The sequence below is a fragment of the Plecotus auritus genome (genome assembly GCF_963455305.1).
Source record: "Plecotus auritus genome assembly, chromosome: 8".
In the NCBI taxonomy this organism is placed as follows: domain Eukaryota; kingdom Metazoa; phylum Chordata; class Mammalia; order Chiroptera; family Vespertilionidae; genus Plecotus; species Plecotus auritus.
The window spans coordinates 151,946,772-151,972,047 of NC_137782.1; the positions used below are offsets into that span (position 1 = coordinate 151,946,772).

A 25,276-nucleotide genomic window follows, 5' to 3' on the forward strand; every position below is an offset into this window, starting at 1 on the left:
TCCTATAGTTTGGTACCTTGGTGTTGAAGCAGAATATTTCTGTTTTATAAAAGAAGTCCCAAATCTTTAGATGATATGTGTTCCTAATTAAAATTTTTGTATTTTAATATATTTAGCTTTAATTTAAAAATACTGCTTTCTGACTTATTCTTCTAATTTCTGGAACTATCTATAGACTCTGGAGAAGGTGGAGAAGTCCGATCTTTACCTTATGGACCGTGATTTATTGCAAATTATCTTTAGCTTCAGTAAAGCTGGGTATCCTCAGTATGTCTCAGAAATTTTGGACAAAATTGCATATGAAAGAAGATATATTCCAGGTAGTTTTATAAATTTTACTTTCATGATTTTTGTAATCATCTGAATTACCGTTTTTACATGATGAAAAGTGCATTCTCTAACAATAGGGGGGTTGTGATAGAGGAACATAGGACTCAAAGTCAGCTTAATAAACTGAAAAACTTGAGTTAATGGATACATTGGAATGTTTTGATGTGGAAGTGTTCCATTATTATTTAGGATATTGTAAGGATACTATTATATCCTTTTGGTATTTGTAGTTCATAAGTTTGTCTTTCATATTGGTTGAAGTGTAATAGTATTATTCAGGTCAGTAACAAAGGATGTCTTTGTTTTCTTTCCAGATGCAATGAACCTTATTTTGCTTTTAGTCACTGAAAAATTGGAAGATACAGCATTGCAAGTTTTATTAGCATGTCCTTTATCAAAGGAAGATGGTCTGAATGACTTTGGCAGTTTCTTTTTACGGCACTGTGTGACTATGAATACGGTATTCTGTCCATTTTTACCTTGTAGCCAGTGTAATAGGTAGTGAAATAAGATTTTTTAAAAGTATAAGGACCTGTTATGAGATTAGACCTAACATAAATACTATGAAAACTTTGGTTTTGTATTGTAAGATGATGGATAAAAAGAGGATGAGAGGTTCAGACTTTTCAAACCAAAAGTGTTAGAGTATTTGCAGAAGGTCAGAGGGAGCTGATGTGTTCTTTTTTCCCCCCTAGTCTGCAGAGAAGCTGAAAGACTACTGTAAGAAGTTAAAGGAAGCCAAGCTGCATGCGTCTCCTTTGCAGTTCACACTGCAGTGTGCTTTACTAGCCAATAAAACTGGTACTGTATTCTCATAACTAAAACCAACATAAATAAGTTTTTCTGACGTAGCTTTGAAATATTTAATGGTATCTCTTTCAGATTTGGCAAAAGCTCTAATGAAGGCTCTGCAGGAAGAAGATTTTCCTATCAGAACTCATTATTTCTGGCCATTGCTAATTGGACATCAGAAGGAGAAAAATGTTCAAGGTTAGGTTTTGCCTTTTACAGATTTATAATGGTTCAGAGATCCAGTATAACTGTTTCTATATACTTCTAATCGAATTCTATGGGAAAGCATACTTACTCCTGAGTATGAGATCTTCTGAGAAAATTGAGTTGATTTAAATCATAGTAAAATATCATCAGCGTTTAAAAAACCAAATGGTAATGTATTTCTTTCATCTTAATTACATTAATTTTACTTATTCATCTCTAGTTTTGATATTCAGACTTGTGAGTATAGTTTTAAATAAATAGTTCATTATTTTTATGTTTTTCTAAGACTCTTTAGTTTTTTATTTTATATATAGAGTTTGAAATAAGTTTGCCTAGCCTTATTGAAGGTAAAGTTACATATAATTAGACCATTTCTTTGTGGACCAGTCTGTTTCTCCTTAACTGAGCTGAGTTACAATAATAGGAAAGACAGAAAAACTTTTATTGCACAATGAGTGCTCATGACCTGACAGCCTGCTGATTGAAGGGCAGAAATGTTCAGTCTTTCAGGTTCTTAAGTACATTTAAGCATTTAGCATACTTTTTTCTTGTACACATGGGATGTCTATAGGATATGAATAAGAATTGAACAAATATTAAATTTTAGAGTACAGTATCTAATTCTTTGGTTTGCATTATTGGTAATTCAGAAAGAGTAGTATCATAAAAAGATGCTTTTAACGGAAGTACTTCCCCCTTGGGGAAACAAAAAATGGTCTTTTTCATTTTATCTCGAAGTGTAATGTGCTTAGAATGAGATGCAGAGTTGTTAGTATGACATTGGGTGACAAACAGAACGCACAAACAACAAAAAAGTGCTTTTAGCAGACTTTCATATTGCAATTTTATTTTAAATATATAGCTGTCTTCTGGCTTAAAGGAAATAGTGAAACAAGTATTCCCTAATTGTTTCTGGCTATAAAAGTCTCAAAATCCTTTTTAGAAAAATCTTTGGAAAACAATATGCTAGTTGATTAACTCTTTGCATAACCTCCAATTCTGAAAGCTTGAAGAAGTAATCTTTAACCCATATTTTTGAACCACAGAAAGTTTACATTGTTCCATGAAAATGTGTGGGCATATAAGTATTGTCCATCTTTCCAAAGATAGGAAAATATTTTTGGGACCCCTGTTTAAATGTTTGTTTCTTCATCAGGTAAATTTGCTTTCCTCAACCCTAGCACTGTATCTAGTCTTGAATTGGATATCATGTTTTCACTACTTAGTACATACAAAAAAATTCAGGTAATTTTTTTCTATAGATATAGCTCAAACTAGTAGAAAAGTAGGCTTTTTTTGTCTTGAATCTCTTTTCTAAGAACCTTAGAATTTAGGTTTACAAGGTGTCTTATTGAAAGCTCAAATTATATTGATGAAGGAACTGAGAGCCACAGAAAGATTCAGTGAGTGGCCTTAAGTTCCACATCTAGCTGTCAGTAGTGCTGGGATTACATGTGAGGATTTCTGCCCTCCTATTTTAAATACTTTTTTTTTGATACCATAACACCTCCATACTAAATGTTTGTAAACATTATGCTGAATTTATTTTATGAAAATTTTTAGCTATTGATTAAAAATTAAATACTGATTTTTGCATTAGGGACATTTTAAAAAGTGTTACCAAGTTTTTTCATCAGTGAAAGTCTTTTAAAAAATGAATTTGTCTTCCAGTTACAGTTGACATGCAATATATTAGTTTCAGGTATATCAACATAATGTTTAGACATTTATATATCTTACAAAGTGATCACCTTTGTGAGTACCTATCTGACACCATACAGAGCTATTACAATATTATTTTATTCCCTGTGCTGTACTTTACATCCCTGTAACTATTTTTATAACTGGCAATTTGTACTTCTTAATCTCTTTCACCTTTTTCACCCATTCCCCAACCTCCCAGAGTCAGTGAAGGTTTTATCTGGAAAAATAGAAAAGCTGAGAAAGGTAACTTGAGAGTACAAGATATTGTCAGTTGTTTTACAGTTTTTAAAAACTAGTTTCTCCTTTGCAGGAGATTCAGAAATGTAGTAAAGTAACATATTCTACAATCTTCCTTCATGTATCAGGGAAATGGCAGTATGTAGTCTCTAGTTTCTTTAGTGTTAGGTAAGCAGCTAACATTCTTATTACTGCAATGAGTTTGTTCTTTGTCCAGGGAAAGTCACATATAAAAGAAGAAAATAATGGCTGTAGTGATGGAGGATGTAGAGGAATGTTTCTTGTGGAATAAATAAAACCATTCAGGATAAGAAAGATATTTAGGGACAAATTAAATTGCACCAAGAGTTTTCAATAATAGGGTGATCAAATTCTTATTGAATTCTGGAATTTTTCTGGCGGGGAATTTAGCCATGACCAGCCACTAAGACAGACTCTTGCAATGACTTTCTCGTGGTTCATCTTATTAGTATACTTCTTTGTGGCACAAATGGAAAAGTCATCACTTAGAATTTTAGCAAGTCGGCCTGAATAAGAGGAAATAACCCAGAATGACTAAGGATCTACATCTCTTGGTATATTTAGAAACTATAAAAATAAAAATATAGGAAGGGTAAAATATAAGGAAGAGCCGATAAGAAAACCTAAATGCCAGTTGAGTGAAGTGTTTGAATAGAGAGTATTTTCAAAAAGTAAGAAATTGGGTCCTAATAAAGTGAATGTTCTGGTTAGAGTTTAAAATCAAGTAAATGGTCATAGTTGGTGAAAGTTGATCAGGTAAACCATTTATATTTCCCAAAAGTTTGAACTCTTTTAGCTGACGCTCTATCCACTGAGCCAAACCGGTCAGGGCTATTTTAATTCTTAAAAAAGTTTTTGGGTGGAAACTTTCATAAACTTTCTTATGATGATATTTGAAATTTTTTATTAGACTATTTAGGCTTAGTTTAGATTTTCTAAGTTCACAGAGCTTTGGGATCCATGTTATGATTATTTTAATCTTTTTAAAAAAGAAATATGAATTGTATTTTTTATAAGGATGTAGGTATGTCAGATCAGTCACCTTTGTTCTCCTTACTGATAAATGTTTCTTCCCATCTGACTATACAATTATTTAAAAAAATTCCTGCCCTGGCTGGTTTGGCTCAGCGGATAGAGCGTTGGCCTGCAGACTGAAGGGTCCCAGGTTCGATTCCAGTCAAGGGCATGTACCTTGGTTGCGGGTACATCCCCAGTAGGGGGTGTGCAGGAGGCAGCTGATCGATGTTTCTCTCTCATCGATGTTTCTGACTCTCTATCCCTCTTCCTTCCTCTCTGTGAAAAATCAATAAGATATAAAAAATAAAAAAATAAAAAATTCCTTACTTGGGGACATGCCGAGAGAGAGAGAGAGAGAGAGAGAGAGAGAGAGAGAGAGAGAGAGAGAGAGAGAGAGGGAGGGAGACAGACAGAGAGAGACACTGATGTGAGAGTGAAACAATCAGTTGTATGTGCCCTAACTGGGGATCAAACCTGTAACCAGGGTGTTCCCAGAGTGAGAATCAAACCTGTAACCTTTTGGTATATGGGACGATGCTGAGTGAGCCACACCAGCCAGAGCCTGACTATATTACTGAAGTGAATATTTTTGGTATACTTCCTGAGAATGCCTGAGGGAGTGACTGAACTTATCTGAGGGAGTGACTGAACCCAGATCTTATTAAACCTATTTTAGTTTTGGTTAGAAAAAACAGGTTATAAATGCTAGTAACACAGGTCATCTAGTAAGCAGAAAGTATTCGTCCTCCTGATAAACATTATTGGGGGAAAAAAAGAAGAGAATAAGAAGTATTTGAGGTGTAGATGATTGGGTGAAGTGTTTTGTGCAGAATAAAGTTATCAGTATGTTGGCCATTTTCACACAATAGAAAATCAATTATATAGTTTATGCTACATTTATTCTACACTAGAGGCCCAGTGCACAAAATTTGTGCATGGAGCAGGGGGTCCCTCAGCCTGGCCTGCACCCTCTTGCAATCTGGGACCCCTCAGGGGATGTCTGACTGCCGGTTTAGGCCCGATCCCTGCAGTTGGACATCTGGCAGTCAGACATTCCTCTCTCAATCCAGGACCACTCACCCTTAACTGCTTGCCTGCCTGCCTGCCTGCTCGCCCTAAACCCCTCACCTGCCTGCCTACCTGCTCAGTTTACATCATAGCGACTGATCATTCCAGTCATTCTGTTATAAGGGTCGCTTAGGCTCTTATATATATAGACTAGAGACCCGGTGCACAAAATTCGTGCACGGGGGAGGGGGGGTGTCCCTCAGCCCAGCCTGCACCCTCTCCAATCTGGGACCCCTCGAGGGATGTCCGACTGCTTGTTTAGACCCAATCCCAGTGGGATCGGGCCTAAACAGGCAGTCGGACATCCCTCTCACAATCCAGGACTGCTGGCTCCCAAATGCTCGCCTGCCTGCCTTCCAGATTGCCCCTAACCGCTTCTGCCTGCCAGCCTGATTGATGCCTAACTGCTCCCCTGCCAGCCTGTTTGCCCCCAGCTGCCCTCCCCTGCAGGCCTGGTCAACCCCAACTGCCCTCCCCTGCAGGCTTGATTGCCCCCAACTGCCCTCTCTTGCAGGCCTGGTCCCTCCCAACTGCCCTCCCTTGCTGGCCATCTTGTGGTGGCCATCTTGTGTCCACATGGGGGCAGGATCTTTGACCACATGGGGGCAGCCATATTGTGTGTTGGAGTGATGGTCAATCTGCATATCACTCATTTATTAGATAGGATAGAGGCCTGGTGCATGGGTGGGGGCTAGCTGGTTTGCCCTGAAGGGTGTCCCGGATCAGGTTGGGGGTTCCCTTGGGGCATGGGGTGGCCTGGGCGAGGGGCCTGTGGTGGTTTGCAGGCCAGCCATGCCCCCTGGCGACCCAAGCAGAGGCCCTGGTATCTGGGGTTTATTTATCTTCTACAATTGAAACTTTGTAGCCTGGAGCGGAGCCAAGCCTTCTGCTTGCTCTGTGGTGGCAGCCATTTTTTTTTTGGTTTATGTATCTTCTATAACTGAAACTTTGTAGCCTTAAGCGGAGGCCTGGGCCAGCCAGGGTGTGCAGAAAGCTTGGCTCCCTCCATCACCGTGGGCAACCCTAGCCTCTTGCTCTTTCCAGCTCCGTGGCTGCCGCCATTTCTGTTTGGGTTTATGTATCTTCTGTCATTGAAACTTTGTAGCCTTGAGTGGAGGCCTAGGCTGGCAAGGCAGGTGGAAAGCTTGGCTTCCTCCATTGCGAGGAAACCCAATCCTCCCTCCTGCTCTCTGTGGCCGTAGCCATCTTGGTTGGGTTTATTTGCATATTTGCTCCTGATTGGTTGATGGGCGTGGCTCGTGGGTGTAGCGGAGTGATGGTTAATTTGCATGTTACTCTTTTATTATCTTACCCAATAAAAGAGAAACATGCAAATTAACCATCACTCCGCTACGCCCACAGCCAATCAGAGTGAGTATGCAAATTAACCCAACAAAGATGGAGGTTAATTTGCATATGCAGGCACGGAGCCTTGTGAAGCCTGCTATGAGGGGAAGGGGGGCGGCGGAGGGAGCTACTGTAGTGGTGCTTCAGACAGAAGCGAGGACATGCCGGCTCTGGGCGGCCCAAGAGCGAGGAGGTGCCGGCTCTAGGCGGCCCAAGAGCGGGGACTTGCCAGCTCCGGGCGGCCAGGGAGCAGGGACTTGCCGGCTGCCGGGCGGCCAGGAAGCAGGGACTTGCCGGCTGCCGGGCGGCCTGGGAGCGGGGACTTGCCGGCTCCTGGGTGGCTGGGAGTTTAGCCAGGGGAAGGAAGGCCTATTCTTGCACGAATATCGTGCAACGGGTCTCTAGTATAGGATAATATCTAAGGAAATTTTAAAAGTTCTTACAGTGTTTTAAAACAGGAGAAGATTGCCCTAACGGGTTTGGCTCAGTGGATAGAGCATCGGCCTGCAGACTGAAGGTCCCAGGTTCGATTCCAGTCAAGGTCAGGTACCTTGGTTGCGGGCACATCCCCAGTAGGGGATCGATGTTTCTCTCTCATCGATGTTTCTAACTCTCTATCCCTCTCCCTTCCTCTCTGTAAAAATATCAATAAAATATATTAAAAAAAAAAAAGAAAAGAAAACAGGAGAAAATTGTTACTATTAGCATTTATTTAATATTTTTAGGTTTCACACATTGTTTTCTTTTAATTTCTATGACTACCCTGAGAGGTAAGTAGGGAGCATTATTATAATCTTTTCTATATTACAGAATTTCACTTATCTTATTTCCCAGTTCTGTTTTTCTGCTTTCTTTTTTAGGCAAACAAAGTGCTGAGTACTCTTCATTGTGATTCAGAAGCTGAATGAACTAAACTTTCTGATCTTTTGTTAATTTATTCTAAGTTCTTCATCTCTGTACTTTTAAATTTTATCTTATAGGGATAGTTAAAGTCCTCAAAGAAATGCATGAAATGGGAGTAAATCCTGATCAGGAGACATACGTAAATTATGTGTTTCCATCCTTTGATAGTGTAAAGTCAGTTCGTGCTGTATTGCAGGTGAGTTCAAATACGATTTTAATTTCATAATTGAAGAGAATGTCTTGCCTCCCTAATCTTTTGTGTGACTAAAAAGAAAAAAGTCATTAAGCTGAGCAATAAAAATGATCGTGTTTGTATGCAGTTTTCTAAAGTTTTGTAAAAATATTGGTAAAACTAAAAAAACCTTAAAGTAAAGCAGCATTTTTGTGTGTTGAGAGACAATATGCCAATATCAGAAAATATTTAAATAAAACATTATTTGTTCCTTAATCCCACTATGTAATGCCGCTATAATCTCATTTTTTGAATATTACTTTTCATTTCTATATGAATTTTCATAATACACTCAGTATATTTACTATTCTGTTTTTTAAAAATAATCTTTTGTTTGACTCCAAAGCATTATTTTCCTAACCAATGCGTCCTGTCTGCATGAGAATAGGGAAGACCTTTTTGAAGAAAATGACTTTTGGATCAGCAAGGGTTGCACTTTCCATGTTTTCCATTTTCAAAACAAAGTGCTACATACAATTAGGGACAACATGGCAGAGCACCAAATACTTTAATAAGAAATATTTTGTTCAAAATATCTGGTTCCTAGGTGGTTAGTCACATAATGCCTTGACTTTTTTAATATTAGAGCTTTCTTTTCTTTCTTTGAAGTAATTATATAATTACAACCTCCTGAAAGGTAGAGTTAGGTCTTGAGTGTCTTTACCTCTCTACTCTGAGTTCTTAGCAGGGTATTTTGAGCCTGTACCTATTTTATTGTTAAAAAAAAATATATTAAAAAAGTAATTTCCTACATATTCTTATTTCCCTAAATCTCCCTTTTTTTTTTAACTTGGCACCTTTCCATTATAGTATGTAACTCCACCAATTATTTTTTATGCCTGCATGCTGTGTTATTGTATGATTATACAATAATTTATTTTTATTCATTGCTTATTATTGATTGGGTAGTTTTTAATATTGTGCTATTATACTGTGACTTAGAAAGTATATTTGAGCTAATTTTTGGCTTCTGTACTTAAATTATTAAACAAATGATGATGTTAGGAAAAGTGAAAACCATTTGGATATAAGTTAAATTTATTTTTACCTTACTAACTGCCCCAAATGTCATTTTAGATTAGTGCATTCAATTTTCATTTTATTTTAAATTAGAGAATTGTTCTAAATGTTATCAATAGTAAATTTTTCCTAGAAGGAAGGCATTCTAAGGGTAACAAATTATCTGAATTTGGAGATAAGCATTTAATTTGGAATGTTGGAACTGTTGCTGAAGTTCAGTTATTTGATTTACATATTGTTCTAGAAACGAAGGATTATCAGAATATGGTGGTATAAATAAATGGGAAACCAGAAAATTTGAATAGCATATCAAAATGTTTTTAGCTAAGGCATAATATTGAAATGTGCTTTATTCCTAGGAAAATGGATATCCATTTGACAATAATATATTTTCTCAAGCTGAACTGAGAAGTGAAGCAATAAATGGGAACTTAGACTATGTTTTATCATTTTGTAAGTATGCAACATTAGCAGTAAACTTGAGAGGTGTGGTTTTAGTTACTAGTGAAAGCATACAGGATAGTTATTGCCCTCAATGCCTACCTTAGTTCAAGGTAATTTCCTTGAAAGCAAGGAAGTTTTTATGTTTTGTTTAAGTCAGACTGATAAGTTTATGATTTGATCTTGTGGATAATATGGATGCAATTTTAAAGTTAAAAGAACCTTATAGATAACATGATGGTAGGTAAAACTGGGGACCAATAAGACTTGGGTTTTATTTATGAGACCTGGAATAAGTCTCTTTACCTTTCTTTGCTTCAGTTTCATGAAATGGGGACAGTATTACCTATCTATCTGTCTACTTTGTGGAACTTATGACAATCATAATGAGATACTGTGCCTGAAACTGTTAAACTAACTTCTGGTTTAGCTGTAGGTTACATAAAGCCAGTCCTCATTAACAAAAACACAGCAAATTTTTACTAAATTCTTTTAAATGTAAAGGTGCTTTACAGTGTTCATCATGTTAATAAAATTACCTCCATTGATATATAAAGAAAGGCAAAGAGAAGTTAAATGACTTGCCCAAAGTTAGTGATTTGGCTAGAACCAAGATTTTCTATCTTCAACCTCATTTTTTTCACCATAGTACATTTTAATCAATAGGACATTTCTTAAAGTCTTCATTTTTTAACATATTTATGATGTTACTTGGGAGTTTTTCAGATCTTGTGAAGAAGATATTATTTAAAAACAAAACACAAACTTTAATTTCTAACCCCTAGAATGTTAAAAGTTAAGGTCCGATTAATGTATATTCAATTTTATAGGTGGAAGCTTTGTAAAAACCAGATAATTAGTATATATTATCTGTGTATATGTTATTTAAAATAGTTTATAATATTGTAAGGAAAAGACAAAATATTCAGTTTGAAAATTAGTGACTGTTAGAGGGGTAGTTATTTGAGTTGAAGGTTGTGCATTAATGCTGGCTGCTGTCTGAGTGTATTGATTTTGCCTTCCACTCTATATAATATATAGATTTTCCATTGTGACTAGATGAAAACAGAGAAACATTAGCAGAGGACTCTAGGCACATACATGAGAGCTGCCATTACTCGTTTTCATACCATCCATTCCATTTCATTGTAAACCTCTTGATTTTTCAGACTTGTTTGTTGCTAAGGAAACTAGATGTTTTTTTGTCAGCAGCCTTCAACTTGCTGAGATGTTTCTGCTCGCCTTTTTAACAATAAAAACTTGACAATATTTTGTAAAATACTAATTTGAATAGTATAAAAATAAATTTTTAAGAGATTTTTTTTATTAAATTTGAAAAGAAATTCCAGGAACTTTAAGACTAGAGTATTTCAGTTCACTCCTGTCAGGGCCTCCTCTCTTCTTTTGATTTGCAGGTCTCTGGAGATCAGTTAATTCTGTAATTGCTGGTAATCACTATTGGCAGCTCCTAGGTCTGCACGTTTGGTTACCATATCACAACAATGGCTTATCTAGATGGAGTTTGTGGAGTACTAGGAAACATTTTCCCACTTGTGTTTGTAGGCATGGAAAATTAATTTGATCAAGCAAATTAAAGGTTGCTGAAAGACTTTATTTCCTTAAGTGACTAAATAACATCATTTTTTAAATGATTTTTAGATTTTCAAATCTGTATATATAAAAGGCTAATATGCAAAGTGTCCCCTCAGGAGTTCGACTGACCAGGATTTCGATCGCTTGCTATGATGTGTGCTGACCACCAGGGTGGAACAAAGGGAGGCCCCAGCCAGTAGCCATGGAAGGGAGGCCCGGCCGGTGGCCGGCAGCCACTAGGGACCCTACCCATGCACAAATTTCATGCACTGGGCCTCTAGTATTGGATAAAAAACCCTGAGAAACTAATGCTCCTTGGTGAAATGGTCTAAAACAATTCTCCTTATGTGTGTGGGTTAAATTTTTATTCACATTTAGGAGAGATGAGCAAATAATGTTACAATATACTGTGACATTTCCCATGAGGTTTTTTTTTTAAGTTAACCAGGTAATAGTATCTTAATCTTCATCTAAACTGTGTTTATTAATTGTCTTCATTATTTGCTTCCACTATGAGTTCCTCTATAATTCAATTCATCTTGGATCATTCAGTACCCAAATTACATTGTTTACTGAAAAGATTAAGTCAATTATTTACAACATGGCACCACTTTTTTAAAATAAATATCCTGAGTATATTTCCCATTGATTTTTGGAAAGAGTGAGAGAGAGAGAGTGAGAGAAAAACATTAACGTAAGAGAAATATATCAACTGATTGCCTCCTGCATGCACCCCAACTGGGAGCAAGGAGCAAACCAAGGTACAGGAATTGGTTGGGAATTGATCCCTCGACACTCTGGTCCGAGGGCTGATGTTTTAACCACTTAGCAACTGGACACCATTTTATTTTACTTTTATTTATTTATTTTACATGCCACCATTTTAATGCAGTGACAGGGAAAATGTATTCAGGAGATACCTACTGTGATTCCATCCCTTGCTACTTAAGGCCTGATTCTAATACTAAGGCCAAAAAGGCTTACAATGTCAGTACTGAAACATACAAGGATGCAGACTGTTAAAAGACAAAATGAGTAGTAGAGCAAACAAATGTTCAGAAAAGTGAAAGATCAATAAAAATCAACTAGAGGCCCAGTGCACGAAATTCATGCAGGGTCCGTAGCAGCTGCCAGCTGGGGCTTCCATTCCCCAGCTGCTGGCTGCCGGCCAGGGCCTTCCTTCATTCCGTGCCGCTTCCTGGTCAGCGCACGACATAGCGAGTGATCGAACTCCCGGTAGGTTGAACTCCTGAGGGGACACTTTGCACATTAGGCTTTTATATGTGTAGATTATATAACAAGTAAAGGCCTATTTTATTATGACTTCAGGTTGTTACTCTTTCATGAAAGCTTGTCATTGATCATAGTGGAAAATAGAATGAGAAAGTATGAATGGTTTAATAGAACCCAGTCCCACTCCCAGGAAAGTTTTCCTCCTCATCTACTGTCTTTAAAGGACAGGGGTACCATAAGGTATTTACATTCTGTCCCTTTGTAGTGCCACACTGCCCCTTAATATGCAACCTCAGGATTTGTACCAGGCTGACTCTGAGTACAAATAGTTATTGTCATATATATGAAGTAATATGAATAAGTTCATTAGTTATATATGTAAATGTGAAAATTAAGTAAAAGTGTTTTAAATGGATAGTTTACATTGTATTATATTGAATACTAGAGGCCCAATGCACAAAATTCGTGCAAGGGACTCGGCCCTCACAGCCCCGGCTTCATCTGGAAAGTCGTCCAGAAGGTTGTTCCACTTTCGGCCATCCGGACTAATTAGCATATTACGCTTTTATTATTATAGATAGTATATAATACTGCAATATGTAGTAATTATATATGAAAGTATTTCCATTTTTAAAATAAAATTTCTGAAATGAGTATTAAAAGGTATTGGTATAAAGTGTTTCCAAATAAGTTGATAATTTAAGTTTTTGTCTGATCTGAGATTTAATGATGACAATTTTCTTTTGCAGTGGAATCAAATACATTGCCTTTCTCATTTACTTCTGTGAGAGGCACCCTAATTCTAGGCTTTAGGAGGTAAGATGATCACCTTATATGTCCTTTACCTGAATACGGTCTGATTTCTACTGTCTTTTTGACCTACTATATAAGAAAAGACAGATGTTATTCCAAATCTTCCAATGTCCTAGTTACCTGAAATAATCTTAAATATATTTTATTCTTTCTACTAAGTAGTTGAATTGAATTTATGCAGCCTTTTATACCATCTTTTCTAAGAAATATACACTGATTTGGTAAAGGTCTTCTTTTATTGAAGAAAGCACTCTTTGAGTTATGGCGAATTGGAGTTAGAGACAAATTTATATGTATGTTTGATTTGTACTTTGAATATTTAATTACAAGGTGACTTTTATTCAGTATAATACTGTGTTCCTCTGTGTGCTCAGGGAATGTTAATGACCTTTTTCTTCCCACTTTTGTTTTTTTGAAAACATTTAAACATAAAGAAAAATGGAAAGAATAGTAAAGGAAACATCCACATACCCTTTATATAGATTTACCATTTGTTGATATTTTGCAGTATTTACTTTTTTATATACTCTTATAACTTGCTTTCTTATATACTCTTAGTATTTACTTGCTTTTTTATATGCTCTTTCTCAATATTTACTTGCTTTCTTATATACTCTTTAGATATAGATATATGTATAGCTATGTATATGCACATTGAGGTGGGGCAAACTTGTACCTACATACACTGTTCCTTCTTTTTTGCTGAACCACTTGAAGTTGTAGACATACAGATGATATTGGATCCTTCAGCTTACAACTCTTAAAAAAAATAGGTCATCTGTATAATCCTGGCTGTCATATTATTTTTTATTGAGGATTTGATTAAGGTCATGCATTGCATTTGATTGTTGTCTTTATATTCTCTTAATTGAGAATAGTTCCCTTAACTTTTTTGTCTTTTTATGACACTGACTTTTTTTTTTTTTTTTTAAGAGTCCAGGCTACTTTATCTGTAGAATTTACCTGCCACATTTCTGTCTGAATATTTTTCTCATGATCAGACTCAGATTGAACATTTTTAGCTAGAATACTTCATAGGTGATAAGTATTTCTTACTGTCTCAAGAGTTATAATGTCAGGTGTCAAATAATGGTGCCATTAACTACATTTGAACACTTGGTTATGGGGGTGGTTTCCATATGTCCCCTCTGCAAAGGAACCTTACCCACTTTGTCATTGGTAAGAAGTCTGTGGGGTGATACTTTGAGACAATGTGTCTATCCTTTTTCCTAGCACCTTTCACTCTGGTTTTAGCAGCCATTGGTAATCTTAGTTGAATCAGTTGTTAACAGTGGGATTGCAAAAGGATGAGTATTTGACATTTCTAATAGAGTCCAAATTAACTACCTAGAACTCCTGTAAGTATTAGCACATAACAGATGGACTTAGTTGCTCTGTATCAAAAATAATTATTCCTCATTGTCAGAAATGTTAGAATTTATAGAACATTAAGTGAGATATCATAGTCACTTGAGCTAATTCTCAGGGAAAATTGAGTATGCATTTCAGTGTTGAAATGCAATTTTGGGGATACTTAGCTACCTTTAATATAATCTGCCTACTGGTGGTAGGTCCAGGGTCTCTGAGGCAGTAGTTCCAGCATGTGTTCTGTAACCTGTTTTGGCCAAGATTAATTTTTTATACTATCCAACAATAATTTTGGAAAACCAACAATGTTTTCTTCATATCTTTTGAAAGTAGTATTTAAGAGGTAAGTTAGTATTTCTGTAAGTTGATATGCTCAAGAAATGGTCATTGATTACCAATCAAGTGCAATGCCTTCCTAAAGTTTTCCAATTTATAGATTAAATTGTCTAACCTATGTAGGCAAAGACACCTGTAAAAACTATTTAAATTCAGTACTGCTTAGGTAAGGTGAGATTATTCAAGATTATTAGGGAATTTTTACTTTTAACCTTTTTTTTTTAAGGCTATTTTTGAGAGTATATTTTAAAGGGCATTTAGATCTAACTGATAAAGTTAGCAAATTCTTATGTCAAATCAAGGACAAGAAAAAGTTTAGTATGAATAAGACTTTCTTTTCTCCCAACAGTAATGCTAGCTGAACAAAATTCAAATGAGAAATAGGACAGTATACTATATATATAAATATTACCGAAAGCCACCATTAGAAATATGGAGTCACTTCTGGGAGACAATGTGTCACTGAAGCTAGGTCACAACTTAGCTGGGAGTATTACATTTCAAAAAGAGAAATGCTTCAAAATTTTCTTGGAGGCATTTAGGTCTTCATAGCCTACAGAGGAAGAGCTCTGTGACCTAAGGAGGGATTTCTGACCCATTGGCAACAGTCTGAACCTGGCAGGTGGGAGTCTACTGTTGAAGTGGGGCTGCTTTTCAAAATTATGTTGAAAAAAAAAAATCAAGTTTCAGTTGCTAGTCCTATTGAAATCACCAAGTTAAATGCCATTAAATACTCAATTTTCTCCAACCCACTCACAGCCCTGAGAAGCTTATAGTAGGAGACTATTTAAATAGATGTACTGAATGTATTGACAAAGGGATTTTAATATTTGATTCAGCATCAAATGAAGTAGAAGGTTACATTAATGCCAAGATAATGAATTGTAATGACATTGATTATGTCTGCTACCTTTTGCACACCCCCTACTGGGGATAAAGCCCGCAACCCAGGCATGTGTCCTGACCGGGAATCGAACTGACACCTCATAGTGCACGGACTCAACCAACTGAGCCACATCGGCCAGGGCAAAATAGGTTTTCTTAAACCCAGCTTATTGATTGATGTTGAGAGTTAGAATAGAGATGTGAAATTTAGACAAGAGTTGGTATGTGTTTATTTTTTATTTTTCTAGAGTTTTCAAACATTCACAAAGGTAAAACTCCTAAGTCCCCATCACCCAGCTTCAACAGTTAAGATTTTGGCAATCTTGTTTCATCTATTCCTTTTTCAACCCACCTCCATCCCCACCCCACCTCCTTTTTTTCTGGACTGTTTAAATTATATAATTCTTATTAGTCTATCCATAAATACTTTACATTTCAGAATTCATTTTATTTTATTTTATTTATATATTTTATTTTTTTTATAAAGAGGAAGGGAGAGGGAGAGTTAGAAACATTGATGAGAGAGAAACATCAACTAGCTGCCTCAGAATTTATTTTAAATAAAAATAACAACTGTAGTGTTATCATACCTGACAAACTTAACAGTAATTGAGAAAAAAAATTTCATTAAATTCTCAAAGGGGGATACATGATACAGAAAGGTCACAAACTGCAAGTCTTGTCACTTAATATTGTGCACTTATGGACATTGGCCTCCTCAAAAACTCTGATATTTCTACTCTCTCCCCAGCCATTCCATAAATGTGATAGACCTCTACAGGTTAAGACTCCTTGGAATTAAAGCTGTTCCTAACCTAACCAAAAAAGTTGCTTAATTTTTTATCAGTATAGGTTTTTATTTTATCTTCATATCTTGAGTTCTCACTCTTCTTTCACTTACTGTTTGGAAAAAAGAAGATCTTCTTTTGGCATATGGAAATGTCAGTTAGTCAGGAGGCTGCTTTGTCTGTAATCAGTGGAGGGGTGGGTGAGATGAAAACTCTTGTGATATTTGAGAGATTGTTTCCTGCTATAGCTTAGAGTTACGATTTTTATTTAGGTCAGTTTATCATTTCTTCTGTTAACTGATTTCTCATTCCATCTTTTTTTGTTTTCAAAACCCTTTTTTAATGTGCTTTAGTGGAGGGATGATTTCATCATAAGGTAGAGGGTTCTAGAGGGGCATGGAACAGTTTTTTTTTTTTTGAAACAAAGAATTACAGGAAGTTGCAATGATAGAATATAGAGAGCCTATGTACTCCCCACCCATTTTCCCCCAATGGTTACATCTTATGTAACTACTAGGGGCCCAGTGCATGAATTCGTGCACCTTGAAAGGAACTTTGGGCCGTGAGGCTGTGGTGGGCACAGGGGCAGGTCTTCGCCCATCCTCCATGCCCCCACCCGGCCCTTCCCGCCACGGCCCCCGGTCCCCTGCTCCACTATCCCATTGCAGGTGTGAGCGGGGTTGGCGCCAGCAGTGGGTGCGAGCAGCAGCTCCAGCGCCAGCAGCAGGTGTAAGCACCGGGCAGGATCGTGGCATGCGAGAGCAAAGAATTTTCAGTAACCACCAGAGGCTTGCCCCAATGACAGCAACAGCGCCCTGCCTTGGTCTGGTGCCCCGCTCACCTGCTCCACCATCTCTCTGTTGCCAACGCTCGCCATGTTTCGCGCGCACCCCCTGGTGGTCAACGCATGTCATAGCTACCGGTTCGGTTCCGCCATTCGGTCTATTTGCATATTAGCCTTTTATTATGTAGGATAGTACATTATCAAAACCAGGAATTTTGTATTGGTACAATGTGTGTGTACAGTTCTCACATTTTATCACTTGTAGATTTGTGTAACCATTACTACAATGAAGATACAGAACTATGTCATCACCTACCCCACTATGTCATACTGCTCTCTCCCCCACCCACCACCCCCACTGCCAACCCATGGCAACCATTAATTTTTTCTCAATTTCTATAATTTTGTTATTTTACATTGGTCTCATAAAGTATGTTTTAAGATTGTGCTTTTTCACTCAACATTAATGCCCTGGAAATCCATCCAACTGTATCAGTAGTTCATTCTGAATGTTTTTAAAGTAAAAGTAAGTGCCCTGTTAACTCACTGTACCAAAACTCATTCCACCCAAAATTGCCCAACCTCAGGTTTAAAAAGGCCTATCAATTTTGTGGGCATTTTATACTGTAAATATATATAATTATGATAAATATATAAATTATATTTACATTGTAAAATTACAATTAGAACACATTATCTTAAGGTAGATTATATATTTGAATTAAATATGCAAAGCTTATAAACATTACGTTTACAAAACTTAGAAGTAGTATAAGATCAGTGTTCATTGGTTATCCTGTTTTGTAAATGGATTTTTATTTAAACAGGCAAAATTTGGATAAGCTGTTCTTTTTGCTTTCTTTGAAATAATTTCAAATTTACATAGTTACAAGACTAGTTAGTGAACTCTTGCATACTCCATTTATTAACTTTTAACATTTTGACACATCATTATTCATTCCCTCCGTCTGTCAGTCTGTTTATACACATACTAGTATACACATAGATATAGAAAATTTATTTTTTTGGAACTGTTTGGGCTTAGGTTGCACATATATCATGACCCTTATATGTCAGTATGTAATTCAACAGAATAAGGTTATTCTGTTATACAACTACAGCACAATTAGCAAATTCAGGAAACAACATTGATTGAATATTTTTGTCTAATATAGTTTATGCGTCAGTTTTATCAATTATTTTCTTTTTTGTATTTCCCCCCAATGCTGTACAGAATCCAGTTCAGGGATGAATGTTATCTTTTTAATTTTCTCTAACCTGAAACAGTTCTTTCAGCCTTTGTCTTTTATGACGTTAACATTTTTGGAGAATATAGGCCAGTTATTTTATAGAATGTTCCTCATTGATGGTTCCCCATGATTAGCTTCAGGTTACACATTCTGCCTGAAATGCCACAGGAGTGATGTTTCCTTGGGGAATTAAATCTAAAAACACACATTGTCCATTAGCATCTCATTAGTGATGTTAATTTTGATCACCAGGTGAAGATGTTCGATTTCTCCATTATATGGCTACTCTCTTTACCATTACAAGTAATAAGCAGTCTGTGGGCAAACACTTAGAGAACATGCAAATATTTTGTTCCATCGAACTCCCTAAAATTTAGGGGATGGTACTTAAAGATTCTTACCCAAACTAACTTTTATTTTGAGGGTTCAAAGTCAGTGAGAGTCCACCTTTCTAAATTACCTTCTCTTGAAAATTCAACTTGGTTTTGGAAACATTTATTTACCTATTTGTTTTAAGCTTTTGATCTGTGTGCATTACATATAATAACTGGTAGTTCGCTTTAACTTAAAATGTTTTTTAAACCGCTGAGTTTATTTTCAATCCTTTGCTGCCCTCTGCAGGTCTATGAATATAAATCTTTGGAGCAAGGTAAGTACTTCTAATACAGCAAATCATAAGGTGATGTATAAAAAGCTATTAAGAGCAAGAGTTATGCTATACACATTTGTGATACATTATCATAAGTTAGTGAGTTTAGAATCTTGAAGTTAGTAGTTTTAAAACTGCCTTCCTGGATCATGAAATTTATTATTGAAGCAATTCATGTCCTAAATTCTTCATAAGGTTTTTAATTTTTCCAAAGGACAACTTAAACATTATTGCATTGATATTTGACCATATAGATTTAATAATTAATTTTAAAATATGCAGTCAGATATATTTGTGTAAATGTATATATGTATGAATGACATAAAGACCAATTTTAAACTTGTCTTTTGAAGAGGTTAACTGCTTTTATGCAGGAAATACAATTATCCTTATGTTGAATTGCAAGAAATATTTGTATCTTAATAAAATCAGAATGTGCATTGTTAATTCGATTTTCAATTTAAATATTTTTTGAAATCTAAATTTAACTCAGTTTTGTTTTTAGTATTATGCTGCTATTCAAACTGTATAGTCAGTTATAATATATGGTGGAGATAGTTATATTTGTAAGTAATCTTTCCACTAGAAAGGTTTTTTTATTGGTTTATTCATTATTCATTATTCCATGTGTCTATGTTCAAAATTTGGTATTAAATGTCGCTGTCTTATTTAATGTATGGCTACAACTTTGATAGAATGTATTGTCTATCTTCTATATGTCTGTGTTGGCTGAAAACAGTTTGTAGGTGACGATTGTTTTACTTTGTTTTTAAACAGTTTCTACCTTTTGAATTGCCATTAACCACAGCATGATTTTCATGGTGGAGTGAAGTGGGATATGGTTAATTTTATCTCATTTTCCATATTAGCAAATAAATAGTAGTAGAATTAACTGCAGTTTGAATTGTTAACACTTATAACGTGTGCCAGGTACCATTTGAAGAGCAAAAAAAAATTAGTTTCAGAATACACAAAGCATAGTTTAGTTCATGATTCCTCATATCACTTTGGAAAATAACTATATGTTTTTGTTCTTATTATCTTCAGCCCAAGGATATATAGTGAAAATATTGTGTTCAAAAATTACAAGTCATGCTATAGATTTTGTAATCATTTTCATCATAAAATACATATTTGGTTTTTTTTAAGTTAAAAATTTGCCAGCAGAATTAATTTTGAATAAGTGTTGTGTATGTGTTTTAGTGTTTGTGTATTCAATTGATAAGAATCCATGAGAATTAAACCCATTAGAACTTCTGGCCCCTTTTGTTTTAATGCCATTAAAATGCCTGGGAAAAGATTGTTGAAAAACTAAAAATTAAAATACAATAAATGGTCCGGATATTTTACTTTATAATTTCTGTAATACTTAAAAGAAGGCAACTGGTCCAATTTCAGTAAGACCCAAAACAATATGATGAGAAAAAATATTGGTTGATAATTCCTATATGTTCTTTCCTATATGCTAAATATATAGCAATTCATTTAAAATAATATATAAACAAATCAGTTTAGAGTTTTTCTTAGTGACATTCATAAAACACATTGCAGTTTTCCTTCAACATGGGTTTATTTTGGTTTTGTTTTTAAAAGACAAACCTATTATTTAAGAACAAAACAATCTCCTTGGCAGGTGGGGGTGGTGTAGAATTACCGTGATACAGAATGATATCTTACTGGGGAAAAGCTTTATTATTTCAAGAATTCAATTTCAGATTGCATTTATTCTTGTTTGCTTCTCTTGCTGCAATGCACGAATTTTCTTTCTTAACAGATAACGGAACTGTTGTACAAGGATGGACGTTATTGCCAGGAGCCTCAAGGACCAATGGGTAGTGTTTCAATTTCGATGATATGATTGTAACTTATCCACAAATTCGTTCTTCTGTGTATTGATGGGCTAGAAAGATTACAGCAATAAACATTTTCTTTTTGAGAGTGAAATTTGAAAACATTTGGTTTATCTTTATATTGATAACCACAACATTTTGAGATCTATGAGCGTTTAGTTTTGTCATAATTATTTTCTTAAAAGACAAGATTGGGAGGCTTTTTCTTTTTAAGAATTGAGGAAATGCTTCTTATAGCACTGATGAAAGTAGGCTTACGAATTTGTAATCCTTAGTGTTTATGTGATTTTAATGTCTTATAGGTGTTAATTTTAAACATATAAAGTAGTAAAGAGGTCTTGATAGATTTTTTCATTTAGATATAGTTTATTACATTATTTAACATTTAATTATTTCACTATTTTTATATAATGGGGCCTAGAATATAGGGTTTTCTCTAAGAAGGTACCCTTCCTGAAAGTTCGGATTTTCTAGGTATTAACACATGGCCCTATACATTTTATGCTTGAATGCATAGAAAAATTACTGTTGTTATAAAACATCTTTGCTAATCTTAGTTTTTCATTGGCTAATAGGCAGCTCTCCACAGGATTGCTGTATCTGCTTATTAAAATTATTTAACTTTCTATATCAACATTTAACAATCCTTTTAAATTTTATGTTTCCCTAAATGTTGCCCATAAAAAATTAGTATAGAAATGTGTATAAGGCATTTATTTATTCTCACTATTGTGATTTGGACAGGAAAGAAGTAAGGCCTTGGGCAGGACCACTTCTGTCATAGAGTGGTAGAAAAAATAGATTGAAGTAAGATTCAGTACTGAAAAGCTGTCACTCGGTCTGAAAATAATTAATATTCCTTTCACTCACCAGTTAGATATGTGCTCCCAAACCACATAATCTCTATGCCTCAGTGATCATTGTTGCCATTTCAGAGCCTCTCATCAGGGTGACATCTCACACCAAAATGATTTCTTATAAATTAATCTTGATAACATGACAGTCTCAGTAATTTTAGTGGAATGCTTTCTCTTGTTTTTTTCCACAGAAGCTGTTGGCTATTTTCTTTATAACTTGATTGACAGCATGAGTGACTTAGAGGTACAGGCCAAGGAGGAGCGTTTGAGACAATACTTCCATCAGCTGAAGGAGATGGTACCATTTCATTTTTTTTGCTATATAATGCCTGTCCTGCCTGACATGTATCTATTAGATTTGAAATTGCTGCTTTTAAGTACAACCAGACCACTTCTCAATGACATACAGGAGTTGGAGACTTAAATTATGTCTGAGATAATTTCTGTTAGACCAATTTCAGTTTGCTTGTCTAAAACTGAATGGTTTTTTTCCTCCTTTTGCACAGAATGTAAAAATTTCCGAAAATATCTACAGAGGCATTCGTAATCTACTGGATAGCTACCACGTTCCTGAATTGGTTAAGGTGTGTGAGAACTAATAATTAACTTTTTAAAATGCTTAATTTATATATATAATCACATTAAAATTTTATTTAAATATGATGTGTAGTCCAAGAATATTTATTTAAATGATTATTAAAACAAGGCTTTTTCATTGATTGTTGGTAAATACTGTTTATATATTGAAGAATTCATTTAAAACATTTATTATAATGGTTAATAAAATATGACAGAATTTCTGGAAATTTTTGGAAAGATGGAAAAATAGCAGTAAAATGAGGTAAAACTTTCAAAATTTGCTTTTGACATTTGCTAATATATTTTTCCACGTGTTTTCTAATTCTAATTTAAATCCCAATTTTAGGATGTTCATGTATTGGTTGAAAGAGAGAAGACAGACTCTCAAAAAGTAAGTAGGTTTTTTGAGTAGATACTACCAACTATAAAAACAAAATTTAATGAAAATTCTAGACTGTTTTTATAAAATCAGTGGTTCCTAACATTTTGCCATCAGTATAACTCTAAGAAAGAAGTTGGTAAAAGCTATTCCCCAACTCAGAAAAATCAACCCATCTAAGAAATTTGCATATAATCTCAGGAGCTTTATAAACCCCTAGAATCCATTCACAGATCCCAGATTAATATTCTTGATAGCATTTATGACATTTCGGAAAGGTCAATTTAAAGGGAAGAGTGGCAAAAATAAGTAAGTAAGTAAATAAATGGAAGAGTGGCAAGGGGTACATTTTTTTTTCCTTTTTTCCTTTTTGTAGTAAATTTCTCTCCTTTTTTCTTTCCATTTCTGTAGCCTATTAAGGTTTCATCATCTGATTTGGAGTCTACACTTGAAAAACTAAAAGCTGAAAATCAACCTGTAGGAGATATCCTAAAGCAACTCATATTAGTGCTTTGTTCAGAAGAGGTAATATTTGTTTAAAATATGCTATTAAGGTAAAAAATTCTTTATATATAAAAGTATAAGCAAAGCCAAATAGAATATTTGTGATTTTTACGATTATTATACATCTTGCCTGAGAAGAACACAATTAAATGAAAGGTTAACTAATTTCCACTACACCTTGAATGGCATGTTTTCAGGTTGCTGTAGTTTGTTTACAATAATCTGCAAAGTGAATGATAGTAACAGCCATGATAGGTTTATCATACATGCCAAATGTCCTTTCAAGCCATGGCTCCGGTCTCTTATATCTAGATTGTCAAGCAACTGATACATGCAGTAGTCATTTGCAAGTCAAATATTACTAGATTGTTAATGCAGGGATTGAAATTCCATTTTCCTGCTGGAAAAAAAGCTCTTTCTGAGATAAAGGGTCTCTTGCCTTTTTTCAGCAGGCGTCCAGCTGTACTTTGTGTTTATTTTAGTGTGTGTCTGCGATTTGTGGCATATCACTAGATTTTTTCAGTTTCTAGTTCAATATGATTTGGTTGTATGCCTGTGATTTTAGGGAAAAGATATAATGGGCTTTAAGATTGTAACATGGTACTGTTAAATTCCAAAGTATTTTTTCACATTACTTGGATATTAAACTAGACTTTGAGGAACTTTGCAATGATACATTTTCTGTGTATGGAAATTAGACTGTGAGTAAGGGGTGGCTTGGTATATATTTAATCTGGGATGTCCTTTTTATAATACAGTACTAAAACATCAAATTTGGCATAGTGGTCTGTTTCGCATTACAGATAACAAATCTTTTAAATCCTACATATATGTCTTACCTGTTTTTCAAAAGGTGAATGAAAATATTAAGGAACAAGGTGAAGTAAATAACATGAATCCACTTATTTTTAAAGCACTTGTAACTTTTTCTACATTTTGAACATTAAAACAAGAAATTTTGTATTTTCTTTTATATTTATTTATTCTTTTGCATGTCTATCCTTTATTTTAGAACATGCAAAAAGCTCTTGAAGTGAAAGCAAAATATGAATCAGACATGGTTATTGGTGGCTATGCAGCTTTAATAAATTTGTGCTGTCGACATGATAATGCAGAAGATGCACTGAACCTGAAACAAGAATTGTGAGTACTCTGGCACTGAAACAAATCAACGTTAATGCTGATACGCTATCCTTGATGGATCATGAAGATTGAACATTACTCTCTTATGTAATGTAATTTTTAAAAATTCTCTTTTGGTAGTGTTTTTGCATAATATGAAACTCGTTGATTAATTATGGCTTGTTTTCAGCAAAGAGTCTTTGTTTAAGTACAAGACATTCTATTCCTTTAAAGCCAAGATCCTCCCCTCCCCCCAATTTATACAACTGCATATCACAACAGTGGTGATGGAAACTATTTTATAAGGCTTGTTAAACAGTCTCCTTTTTATACTGTAGTGTAAACAAAATTCTGTCCATTTTTCAGGTATCTTTAGGTAACTAATTTTGGTAGATTTATCAAATAAAAGTATGTCTCTGAGTATTTCAGTGTTCATTACGAAGTTGGGATCACCTAGAGTTATATGAAGCAAGAGTCCTTTAATTCCTATCATTTGCAGATAGAGTGATACAATTTATATGTAGTGCTAGAGTTTTATTTCTTTTGTCATTTTGAATATAATAAATGAATGTGAATATGGCTTCAAAAATAAACCTTAACTGAAATGTAGAGGCCAATATTAGCAACAATTCAGATTATCTGATGAGTGATAAAAATGGATATTGCTGTTCTTTGTGCAGTTAATTGACTTTTAACATAATATAAATTTGGCTTTTAACTTTTAGTGACCGTTTAGATTCATCTGCTGTCCTTGACACCAGCAAGTATCTAGGCCTTGTAAAAGTATTGGGAAAACATGGCAAACTCCAAGGTAAGCCTGGGCATATAAAGGAAATATGTGATGCAAGTCTCTTGCCACTGGAATAACATGTGAATTGATATTAATGGTATATCATGTCCTGCAAAGTGCTTGAACACTTTGCATACAAATTTGCATGTGAATCTAACCAGAGCAGCATGGACAGTG

At 35.0% G+C, this 25,276-nt stretch overlaps 1 protein-coding gene across 1 annotated transcript in view; it reads left to right on the forward strand.

Moving 5' to 3' along the window:
- The window catches only part of LRPPRC (leucine rich pentatricopeptide repeat containing), a 99,480-nt gene that overhangs the window by 20,931 nt on the left and 53,273 nt on the right, over nt 1-25,276 (forward strand). The window contains exons 8-22 of the mRNA XM_080682858.1: nt 176-320; nt 645-790; nt 1,026-1,131; nt 1,213-1,320; nt 7,704-7,822; nt 9,238-9,331; nt 12,895-12,961; nt 18,991-19,018; nt 20,793-20,850; nt 21,917-22,023; nt 22,232-22,309; nt 22,651-22,695; nt 23,095-23,208; nt 24,200-24,330; nt 25,035-25,120. Of these exons, the coding sequence (XP_080538984.1) occupies nt 176-320; nt 645-790; nt 1,026-1,131; nt 1,213-1,320; nt 7,704-7,822; nt 9,238-9,331; nt 12,895-12,961; nt 18,991-19,018; nt 20,793-20,850; nt 21,917-22,023; nt 22,232-22,309; nt 22,651-22,695; nt 23,095-23,208; nt 24,200-24,330; nt 25,035-25,120 (1,432 nt within the window). The remainder of the gene's footprint in view (nt 1-175; nt 321-644; nt 791-1,025; nt 1,132-1,212; nt 1,321-7,703; nt 7,823-9,237; nt 9,332-12,894; nt 12,962-18,990; nt 19,019-20,792; nt 20,851-21,916; nt 22,024-22,231; nt 22,310-22,650; nt 22,696-23,094; nt 23,209-24,199; nt 24,331-25,034; nt 25,121-25,276) is intronic.